The sequence below is a fragment of the Equus quagga genome, chromosome 10, assembly GCF_021613505.1.
Source record: "Equus quagga isolate Etosha38 chromosome 10, UCLA_HA_Equagga_1.0, whole genome shotgun sequence".
NCBI classification, from domain to species: Eukaryota; Metazoa; Chordata; class Mammalia; order Perissodactyla; family Equidae; genus Equus; species Equus quagga.
Window position 1 is genome coordinate 116,319,374 of NC_060276.1, and position 12,354 is coordinate 116,331,727.

A 12,354-nucleotide genomic window follows, 5' to 3' on the forward strand; every position below is an offset into this window, starting at 1 on the left:
CCCACAATTCTCCATTCTCTTCCACAATTCTCCACCTCTCCTACAATCATCCCATGTTTCTCCCACAATTCTCCTTACTCTCCCATACCCCCTTGTCATTCCCACAATTCTGTTTTTTCCCATAATCCCTGGTTCCCACAATTGCATGTTTCTCCTACAATACTCCATTTTTCTCACAATTCCCTTTTCTCTCCCATGATCCCTTGTCACTCCCACAATTCTCCAATCTCTCCCACAATTCTCCTTTTTCTCCCATAATCCCTTGTCTTTCCTATACTTCCATCTCTCCCACAATTCTTTTTTTTTTTTTTGAGGAAGATTAGCCCTGAGATAACATCTGCCACCAATCCTCCTCTTTTTGCTGAGGAAGACTGGCCCTGAGCTAACATTTGTACCCATCCTCCTCTACTTTATACGTGGATGCCTACCACAGCATGGCTTGTCAAGTGGTGCCATGTCCGCACCCAGGATCTGAACTGGCAATCCCAGGCTGCCAAAGTGGAACATGCACACTTAACCACTGTACCACCAGGCCGGCCCCCTTCCTCTACTTTATATGTGGGATGCCTACCACAGCATGGCTTGCCAAGCGGTGCCCGGTCTGCACCTGGGTTCCAAACCAGTGAACCCCAGGCCTCTGAAGTGGAACATGTGCCCCTCGCCGCTGTGCCACTGGGCCGGCTCCTCCCACAATTCTTAATTCTTTGTGGTCTCTCTCAAAACTCGATTTCTTCTACAATTCTGTTTTATACAACTTTCCATCTCTTTTGCAATTGTTATTCTTACAGTTCTGTTGTCCCCCATAATTCCTTCTTTCCCACAATTCTCCATTCTCTCCCACAATTTTCTTTTTTTAAAGATTTAAAAAAATTTTTTCCCTTTTTCTCCCCAAAGCCCTAGTACATAGTTGTATATTTTTAGTTGTGAGTCCTTCTAGTTGTGGCATGTGGGATGCTGCCTCAGCATGGCTTGATGAGCGGTGCCACATCCACAACCAGGATCCAAACTGGTGAAACCCTGGGCTGCTGAAGCGGAGTGCACAAACTTAACCACTTGGCCATGGGGCAGGCCCCCACAATTTTCTCTCTCTCCCACAATTCTCCATCTCTCCCCTAACCCCTTGCCTTCCTACAATTCCATGTCTCTCCCACAGTGCTCTGTTCTTTTAACAATTCCTCCTCTCTCACAATTCTCCATTCTCTCCCATTATTCCCTGTCTCACCCATAATGCCACTCTCTCCCCCATAATCTTTTTCTCTTCTACAATTCCATCTCTTCACAATTCTCGATTCTTTATTTTGTCTCACAAAACTTTTTTTTTCTTTTACAATTCTCTTTTCTACTTCATTCCATCTCTCCTGCAATTGTTTTTCTTACACTTCTGCTCTCTGGCATAATTCCTTCTTTCCTACAATTCTCCATTCTCACATACAATTCTCCTTTCTCTCTCATAATCCATGTCTCTCCCACAATTCCCATTACTCTCCCATAACCCCTTGTCATTCCTACAATTCACGTTTTTCCTCATAATCTCGTCATTCCTACAATTCCATGTCTCCCCCAATACTCCACTTTTCCCACAATTCCCCTTCTCTCTCTCAATTCCCTTTTCTCTCCCATGATCCCTTGTCTTTCCCACAATGTCCTCTCCCACAATTCCCTCTTATCTCCCATGATCTCTTGTCTCTCCCACAGTTATCTGTCACTCCCACAATTCACATACTCTCTCACAATTCCTCTTCTCTCCCACAATTCTATTTCCTCTCCCACAATTCTCTATTCTTCCTTGTCTCTCACAAATCTTCATTTCTATTATAGTTCTGTTTTCTACAACATTCCATCTCTCCTGCAGTCGTTCTCCTACAGTTCTTTTCTCCATAATTCCTTTTTTCCCACAACTGCCTGTCTGTCCCACAATTCTCTATTCTTTCCCAAAATTCTGCCTCTCCCATAATTCCCCTTACCTTCCCATAACCCCTTATCATTCCCACAATTCCCTTTTTTCAGATTATCCCTTGTCTTTATGAAAATTCTCTTTCCCACCATTCTTCTTTCTCTCCCATGATTCATTGTATTTCCCACAATGCCCTGTCTCTCTCACAATTTTCTGTTCTCTCCTGTAATTCCATATCTCTCCCACAATTCCCCTTACTCTCCCATAACCCCTTTTCATTCCCGCAATTCCCCTTTATCTCCTACAATTCCGTCTCTCCCACAGTTCTCAAGTTTTTCTTGTCCCTCACAAAACTACATTTTCTTCTGCAATTCTGTTTTCTACTACAGTCCATCTCTCCTGCAGTTGTTTCTCTACAATTCTGTTCTCCACACAATTCCTTGTCTCTCCCACAATACTCCATTTTTCTCATGATTCCCCTTCTCTCCCAGAATTTCCCTTTCTTCCCCATGATCCCTTGTCTTTCTCACAGTGCCCAGTCTCTCACAATTTCCTCTTCTCTCCCATGATCCCTTGTCACTCCCACAATTCTGTTACTCCCACAATTCTCCATTCTCTCCCATGATCCCTTGTCTTTCCCACAATGCCCTGACTCTCCCACAATTCCTTTTTCTTTCCCATGATCCCTTGTCATTCCCACAATTCTCTGTCACTCCTCAATTCTCCCTTCTCTCACAATTCCACTTTCACTCCCATTATCCTTTGTCTTTCCCAGAATGCCTTGTCTCTCCCACAATTCCCTCTTCTCTCCCATGATCCCTTGGCATTCTCACAATTCTCCATCACTCCCACAATTCTCTATCACTCCCAGAATTCTCCATTCTTTTCCTCCCACATTCCTTAGCTGTTCCACAGTTCCCCTTTGTCTCCCATAACCCATTGTCTTTTCCACAATTCTTCATTATTTCCCACAATTCTTTCTCTCCCATAACCCCTTTTCTTTCCCACAATTCTCTATTCTTCCTTGTCTTTCATCAATTTCCATTTCTTCTACAATTCTGTTTTCTACCATATTCCATCTCTCCTGCAGTCATTCTCCTACAGTTCTGTTCTCCATAATTCCTTTTTTTCCCCACTATTGCCTGTTTGTCCCACATTTCTCCATTCTTTCCCATAATTCCATATCTCTCCCACATTCCCCTTATTCTCCAATAACTCCTTTTAATTCCCACAATTCCCCTTTCTCTCCCATAATTCCTTGTCATTCCCACAATTCCATGTCTCTCCCACAATACTCCATTTGCCCCACAATTCCCCTTTCTCTCCCATGACCCCTTGTCTTTCCCACAGTGCCCTGTCTCTCTCACAATTCCTCATTCTTTCTCATGATCCCTTGCCCTTCCCATGATTCCCTTTCTCTCCCATGATCCTTGTCTTTCCTGTAATGCCTTGTCTCCTCCACAATTTCCCTTTTCCCCCATAATCTCTCCATTTGCCCCCATAATCCCTCTCTCCACTATTTCCTCTCTCTCCCATAATATTCTATTTCTCCCATAATTTATTTCCTCTCCCACAATTCCCTTCTCTCCCCTAACCCTTTGTTGTTACCACAATTCCATGTCTCTCCCATAGCCCCTTGTTGCTCTTACAATTCCCCGTCTCTCCCATAACACTCTAATTCACCCACAATTCCCTGTCTCTCCCATAACCCCTTGTTCTTCTCACAATTCCGTTTCTCCCACAATACCTTATTTCTTTCACAATTCCCTGTTTCCCACAATTCCTCATTTTCTCCCGTAATTCTGGATTCTTCATTGTCTTTCACAAATCTATTTTCTTCTACAATTCTGTTTTCTCCTATGTTCCATCTCTCCTACAATTCTGTTTCTCCTACAGTTCTCTGTTCTCAACCATAATTTCTTCTCTCTCAGTTGCCTGTCTCACACAATTCCATGTCTCTCCCATACTTCCCTGTCTCTCCCACTGTGCCTTATTTGTCTCACAATTCCCTTTCCCACAATTCCATGTTCTCCACAAGTCTTCATTCTTTGTTCTTTCTCACAAATCTCTATTCTCTTCTACAACCAAACTGTCTCTCCTATAATTCTCTCCTACAATTCTCTATTATCCCCCATAATTCCTTCTCTCCCACAATTCTCCATTCTCTCCCGTAATCCATTGTCTTTCCCACAATTCCATCTCTCCTATAATACTCTATTTGTCCCACAATTCTCCTTTCTCTCCTTTGAGCCCTTGTATTTCCTACAATTCTCTGTCTCTCCCACAATAGCCTGTTTCTCTCATAATTCTCTTTCCCAGTTTCTCCTTTTCTCCCACAATTCTGGATTCTTCATTGTCTCTTACAAATCTGTTTTCTTCTATAAAGCTGTTTTCTACCACATTCCATCTCTCCCACAATTCTCTTTCTCCTAAAGTTCTCTATTCTCCCCTATAATTCCTTCTCATAATTGTCTGTCTCCCACAATTCTCCATTCTTTTCCACGATTCTCCTTTCTCCCCCATAATCCGTGTCCCCCAATACTTTATCCCTCCCACAATTCCATGTCTCTCCCAGAATTCTCCACTCTTTCCCACAATTCTGTTCTTTCCTACAATACTCTTTCTCCCACAATTCTCTCTTCTATGATTCTTTATTCTCCCTCACAATTCTGTCTCTCCTCAAATTCCCTTTCTCTCCCACAGTTCCTCATTCTCTCCAGAATTCCCATTTTTTCCCTACAATTCTGTTCTTCCCCATAATCCCTTGTTTCCCCAATTCTCTCTTCTATCACAATTCTTGTCTTTCTCTTAATTCCCTGCCTCCCATTATTCTGGTCCCCCCCCCCACCACAATTCTGTCCTTTCCCATAATTCTTGATTCTTTTCCCAAATTCCCTGTATCTCCCACACTTCCTCATTTCTCTGTTCTCTCTCATACATCTCTGTTCTTTGTCTTCTATGATTTTCTCTGCTGTCAGTTGCTCTCCCCTTGAACAGAACCCTGGTGGCCCCATGGACTGTATTGCTAGAGGAATGTGGAAGAGAGTATACCCCAAGGCCTCCACCTGTGCCAGGCTGGCTAGATCAAATGCAACACCTTGAAGGGGATCTAAGCCCAGGTGTCATATGTTCTCTATGGCTCTTGCTCAGTGCCCACTGGTTGGGTTTCTGATGTAGGGCTTCATGGTTTTCAAGGGATCCAGGAACAGCAGCTGAGGGCACAGGAAACGTCCAACATGCCTTCCCAAATCCTAGATCTATGCGGGGCCAGGAAGTTCCCAAGAACCTGTCTGGGCTTGCAAGGCTCATTAAAGAGAGTTGCTAGGAAGGGGCTTGGCCCTTGGGCACCATGAGGTCGCTGGCACCTGCATTTCTTGCACCAATAGAGAATTACTCCCATACCCCGATGGCCTCATTGAATTTTCTCCTCAGAGACTTGCTCAGCCAGCACATTCTCTCTTTGTGGAGACCTTTAAGACCATAAGAGAAAACCCATGGAAACCCAGGCCTGCTAGAAAGCCCACAGCTTCGAGCACCCATTGAACTTAGCACAGGCAGGGCTGGCTCAGGTGGCTCGGCTCCAGCAGCACTGGGGCCTGAGAAAGTTGTTATGGCACAACTGGATCTCCTCTGTGGAGCCCCAGGGGGAGAATGAAAGAACCAGGAACATTTAAAAAGTCACGAGATCCAGAGCATGTCCCGAAGTGCAAGGTCACGGGGGAGTGTCCCCAGCCCAGACCTTGATCACAAGCCATCATATGACACTACATTCCAGAGTCTTTTTCAAAAGACCACAGAAATTGCACACAAGTTCCCATGAGCCCAGGACATCCTCATAAACAGTGGGTGACCCTGTGAGAATCAAGTCTTTTTGAAGTGCCATCAGCCTCTCCAGCAGGAATGCGGTTCTGAAACTGGAAGTGTCTACTAGAAGTCTTCCCAGCTGGTGCCCAGTCTCCAGGAAAAGAAAGTCCACCGTTCCAACAAGAGGTCTCCTCCTGCCATCCTTGTTGACAACCCAAATTCTCCTCAGGATCTGGCTGCCAGGACCATGGCCCTGATGCCAGTCCTCCACGCACCCTCTGAATTCCTTTACCCTCTTTGTGGAGCTCATCATACTTAGTCTGACAGATCTGAGTGCTGCCTCCCCCCACAGGCCATGGTGGGTTTTGCGGGGGGACGACACTGCAGTCCCATACTTGTGTTTTCTTGGTGTTATGTCATCTCTTCTTGTGACTCAGGCTTCCCCCAACATTCCCAAGCATATCTTTCCTGTTGCCATAATTTCTCCCCTCCTCTTATCCATTTAACGTTCCCTCTTTTCTTCCTTAAGTGTCCTCCAAAACTGCATGTGTCTCTCCTTACATTGTGCCTGTTCCTGTCCTCCTTTATGCTCATCATTCTTAATTAATGCTCCAAGGTGCTAGTGCTGCGTCTTGGTGTCAGTGCGTGTGCCCTGTCCTATTTATCCAGTCAACAGTGGTTTATCCAGCACCTTCCAGGTGCCAGGTGCCATTTGAGGCACTACTGAACCTATGGTAAGTAAGATAGACAAAGTCAGGGCTGCCCCGTGGCATCATGGTTAAGTTTGGTGTCTTCTGCTTTGGCGGCCTGGGTTCGCGGGTTTGGATCCTGGGCATGGACCTACACCACTTGTCAGCCGTGCTGTGGTGGCATATATAAAGTGGAGGAAGACATATAATGCTAACAGATGTTAGCACAGGGCTAATCTTCCTCAGCAAAAAACAAACAGACAATTCTAAAAGAAGATGCAAAAAGTCCCTGTCCAACAGGGATGGTTCAACACCCGCAAGTCAATCAACGTGATACACTACATCAACAAAATGAAAAACAAAAACCACATGATCATCTCAATAGACGCAGAGAAAGCATTCGACAAGATCCAACACCCATTTATGATAAAAACCCTCAGTAAAATGGGTATAGAAGGAAAGTACCTCAACATAATAAAGGCCATATATGATAGACCCACAGCCAACATCATACTCAATGGACAAAAGCTGAAAGCCATCCCTCTGAGGACAGGAACAAGACAAGGGTGCCCACTTTCACCACTCCTATTCAACATAGTACTGGAGGTGCTGGCCAGAGCAATTCGGCAGGAAAAAAAAATAAAAGGAATCCAAATAGGTAACGAAGAAGTAAAACTCGCGCTGTTTGCAGACGACATGATCTTATACATAGAAAACCCCAAAGAATCCACAGAAAAACTATTAGAAATAATCAACAACTACAGCAAAGTAGCAGGGTATAAAATTAACGTGCATAAATCAGTAGCATTTCTATACACTAACAATAAACTAACAGAAAAAGAACTCAAGAACTCTATCCCATTCACCATCGCAACGAAAAGAATAAAATACCTTGGGATAAACTTAACCAAGGAAGTGAAGGATCTATACAATGAAAACTACAAGACTTTCTTGAAAGAAATTGACGATGACATAAAGAGATGGAAAGACATTCCTTGCACATGGATTGGAAGAATAAACATAGTTAAAATGTCCATACTACCTAAAGCAATATACAGATTCAATGCTATCCCAATCAGAATCCCCAGAACATTCTTCACAGAAATTGAACAAACAATCCTAAAATTCATATGGGGGAACAAAAGACCACGAATTGCTAAAGCAATCTTGAGCAAGAAAAACAAAGCCGGCGGAATCACAATCCCCGATTTCAAAACATACTACAAAGCTACAGTGATCAAAACAGCATGGTACTGGTACAAAAACAGGTCCACAGATCAATGGAACAGAATTGAAAGCCCAGAGATAAAACCACACATCTATGGACAGCTAATCTTCGACAAAGGAGCAGAGGGCCTACAATGGAGAAAAGAAAGTCTCTTCAACAAATGGTGCTGGGAAAACTGGACAGCCACATGCAAAAGATTGAAAATCGACCATTCTTTTTCACCACACACCAAAATAAACTCAAAATGGATCAAAGACCTAAAGATTAGGCCTGAGACAATAAGTCTTATGGAAGAGAATATAGGCAGTACACTCTTTGACATCAGTTTCAAAAGAATCTTTTCGGACACTGTAACTCCTCAGTTGAGGGAAACAATAGAAAGAATAAACAAATGGGACTTCATCAGACTAAAGAGCTTCTTCAAGGCAAGGGAAAACAGAATTGAAACAAAAAAACAGCTCACTAATTGGGAAAAAATATTTACAAGCCACTTATCCGACAAAGGGTTAATCTCCATAATATACAAAGAACTCACACTGCTTAACAACAAAAAAACAAACAACCCGATCAAAAAATGGGCAGAGGACATGAACAGACATTTCTCAAAAGAAGATATGAATATGGCCAATAGACACATGAAAAGATGTTCATCATCGCTAATCATCAGGGAAATGCAAATCAAAACTACACTAAGATATCACCTTACCCCCGTTAGATTGGCAAAAACATCCCAAACCAAGAACGACAAATGTTGGAGAGGTTGTGGAGAAAGAGGAACCCTCATACACTGTTGGTGGGAATGCAAACTGGTACAGCCACTATGGAAAACAGTATGGAGATTTCTCAAAAAGTTAAAAATAGAAATACCCTATGACCCAGCCATCCCATTACTGGGTATCTATCCTAAGAACCTGATATCAGATATCTCAAGAGTCCGTTGCACCCCTATGTTCATCGCAGCATTATTTACAATAGCCAAGACGTGGAACCAGCCTACATGCCCAGAAACTGATGATTGGATAAAGAAGATGTGGTATATATACACAATGGAATACTACTCAGCCATAAAAAAAGACGAAATTGCCCCATTCACAACAATGTGGATGGACCTCGAGGGCATTATGTTAAGCGAAATAAGTCAGTCAGAGAGGGACGAACTCTGTATGACTCCACTCATAGGTGGAAATTAGTATATTGAGAAGGAGATCCGATCGGGGGAAAAGGGGGGGTGGGGGGAGGGTACGGAGGGGGAAGAGGTGTACCCACAACATGACTAACAAAAATGTACAACTGAAATTTCACAAGCTTGTAATCCATCATAACATTAATAATAAAAAAAAAAAAAAGTCCCTGTCCATTGAGACTCTCCACTCTTGTAGGAGAGAGAGAAGGGAAAACACAATAATAATAGAATATTCCAGACAGCAAAAGTACTATGAAGAAAAGCAGATAGGGCAGGGGCAGGAGAGTGGGTTTGGATAGGGGTTCTGCATGCCTCCCTGAGGCTGAGATAACATCTGAATTGAGCCCTGAAGGAAGTGAGTGAGCCAGAAAGAAACCTGAAGAGCTGACAAGCAGAGAAAGGGCTGTGCAAAGCCTTGGTGGCAGGCCTGAGCTCGGCGCGTGGAAGAGAGGCCAGTGTGCCTGTGGGTGGGGAGTGAGCAGAAGGACGAGGGAGGAGGCTGCAGGGGTCAGCAAGGGCACTGGTAGAGGGGCCTCAGGATGTGGAGATTTTCCTGAAGGGCAGCCACTTGCCCCATGCACAGTTGAAAAGGCCACCTTCTTTGTGTCTTCCTTCTTGGTATCCCACACACACAGCCTAGGACCTGGCACACAGCTGGCCCTCCTGAATATTTGCAGAATAACTCTGCCATCTGTTCCAGAGGGTTCCCGGGGTTCTGGAGGCAGGTGTGTCACCTCCAGGAGTACTGTTTTGGCAGGAGTGACATTTGCTTTCATTCTACTGATGGTTACCCACTTTTTTTTTCTGCCCTCAAACCCTGTGGTCTCATCCCTGAAGAGACAACTGGAAGGTGTCTTAGTTTGACAGAGGGCAGTGGGCTCCCTCCCTTTGGGCACCTCCTGGAGTTGGGGTCAGGTGGCCAGGCCACCATGGGGCCCTGTGATGAGCCTGAGTCACAGAAGGGATCTGTGGGTCTAAATCCGACAGCATGTGTCACAGGGCTGCGAAGCCTGCCCGAGTCAACAGGGGTGGTCTCGACTTGGTCTCCAGCGTCCATGTGGTTCGGCTCTCTGAGACGCACGTTTAGCTGTCCAGCACGGAGGTTTGGAAAAAGGGATGCCAGGGGCAGGGGCGGGCCTGAAGATGGACGCAGAATCACACATCAGGTGCCTTCGGTGATTCTCTAGGATTTATTTCATCTTTTGAAATGATTTAATCAAATGTAGGTGAACGTATCATGTAACTTTATTATTCTTTTTAATAGACAGCATTTCTGAAGCTTATGAAAAACCTTCTAGGACACTGACGCCATCAGTTTTTTCTCTTTTCCTCTCCAGGTTCCGATGCCAGCACAATTGAAATCCACATTGCAAGTGGGTCCCGCCATGAAGATGAGGTCAAATCTCTTTCCCAAACCCAGGGAGACCTTTGAGAGGGACATGACACGGGTCCAGACCCCGCATCCCTCAAAGTCGACATCTCTCTTTGTTTTGAACTGTTCTCGCCTTCCTGTCACCACACTGCCAGGTGTGGCATCCCCCCAACCTCACCCAATATTAGAACTTCTTCCCGAGGGTCCTCTTGGTGATGAGAACTGATCCACGAGCTGGTGCTTGGGAGTGGAAAACGCCTTCTAAACCAAACAGCAGCTTCTCTAGACTCTTAGTTGCCCTCTGTTTTTCTGAGGCTGGCTGTAATGTAAATGCCGGATCCCGGTCCTTGGGAAAAGTTAATAAAGTAGTTGCAACCGAGCTCCCAGCCTGACTTGCATTCTGTCTGTATAATGCCTCTAGCGAGCGCTCCTAAGTGAGGGAGCGATGATGCCACACGGCAGTGAGGTAAGCAGCAGCAGGACGAGTGGGGGCACCAGGGAGCGGCAGCACAGCACGATCTTCCTGCACCACTAGGGGGCGGAGAGGGGGGCTGGCTCCAATCACTAACTGAGCCCTTGGTCCCCACGCTGTGTCGAGCAATGACAGTCTAAGGAATCCTTGGAACCTGATTTATGCACAGATCATTGCCTAAATCTCTTTATTTCCATCAGCTGAAATAAATATATAGTATATATATTTTTTTGGTGAAAATATTGTAGTATGCATTGGATTTGCAAGCCACCCAGCTATGTCTATAAAAAAACAAGATAACACTATTGTCTCAGGACACTGCAGACAGCCCTGCCACATGACACCTCCTTCACATGAGATTAGGACTCCCTTTCCCCTAGGAAAGCCGTCCAGGATGTTTCTGGACTTGTACTTTTGGAGAGTCGCATGGCTGCAGATGGGTTCAGGGTACACGGTGACCGTGACCGTAGTGCCCGGGGGCTGCACATCCCTAAGGGTGGGCCTGCGCTGGAGCACACCCACTTTGATCCAAAGCATTATGACCTGAAGGGGTTTTTGCTTTTCCAGATGTGTTCTGCATCTGCATGGTGACATTTGGTCTGCTCCCGGCCTCAGAAGCCTCTCCCCATTGGAGGATGCTCCCCAAGCGGGTGAGGCTCAGTCCCACCCTCACCCCAGAGGCCAAGAGGCCAGCTTCTCACTTTCCCAGCCTCCCTTTCAGCTAGAGGAGGGCACAGGACTTGGCAGAGCCAATGAGACACGTGTCCCAAGTCTTTGAGGTAGAAGCCAGTGCCCCAGGGAATGGGTCTCGGAGATGCGTTTCTGGAGGGGGAGTGGCAGCAGCTGGGCAGCGGACGTGTCTGCTTTGGGAGGCAGCTTGGGTGTGCTTTGGGGCTGGTTCAGTATGAGGGTGTGGGTAGCAGCCCCGTTGCTGTGGCCGTGCCCCATGTTACCTGCATAGGTCCAATCCTGTAGCCTTATTTTGGCTGTTCTGTCTGCATGGCCTCCAAGCCCGGTTCCGCAGAGCTGCCCAGTGTCCTCACCCGTTCTTTTTGGCTTACATGTGCCAGAGTCAGGTTCGGAACCCTGACTGATCTGATTGTCCAGTTAATGTAATTCCTCCTAGCTGGGGATCAGCATCACCAGCTGGCATGGAGGTTTCAGTGGGGGCGAGCTGAGTGAGAGGTTGTCCGTACCTTCTCGTTGCTCCTTGCCAGGCGCTGAGCTATGACTCGGCACTGGGGATGCACAGATGAGCATCGGCGACGTGGTGGAGCAAGTCAGTCCAGGGAATAAGAGAGACGTAATTGAGCAAACAAATGAACGAGAGGATGGACAATGCTTGGTTTTAGGCAATTTCCCCATAGGGCTGGTTGCTGCAGAGGGATGTCTGGTCTTTATTGTTTAGAGATGGGAGACACTAGAGTACACTGGGAGGCTAAAGAGAACGATCCAGGGAAGAGAAAGCAGTAACGATGATGTGAGGGAGGGGACAATGACCTGGGAGAAGTCCTTGAAGAGGCCGAGGGAACTGGGACCACCAGCTGGGAGTTTGGGTTGGCCACACATGACACAGGTGTAGCTGCGAGTGTAGTTTGGGTGAAAGATGAGGCTGCTCCTATCAGGTGGCTTCTATTTGACTTTAATTTATTGGCCAGTCACACCATAAACTACTTCATGAGTTGACGCCTCCCTAGTCCAATGATCGCCTG

The 12,354-nt window shown here is 45.8% G+C and overlaps 1 protein-coding gene across 1 annotated transcript in view; it reads left to right on the forward strand.

The window, feature by feature from the left end:
* GPR143 (G protein-coupled receptor 143) overlaps positions 1-10,549 on the forward strand; it is a 49,409-nt gene extending 38,860 nt beyond the window's left edge. Inside the window, exon 9 of the mRNA XM_046673449.1 lies at positions 10,136-10,549. Within this exon, the coding sequence (XP_046529405.1) occupies positions 10,136-10,230 (95 nt within the window). The 3' untranslated portion in view covers positions 10,231-10,549. The remainder of the gene's footprint in view (positions 1-10,135) is intronic.
* The last annotated feature ends 1,805 nt before the right edge of the window (positions 10,550-12,354 follow it).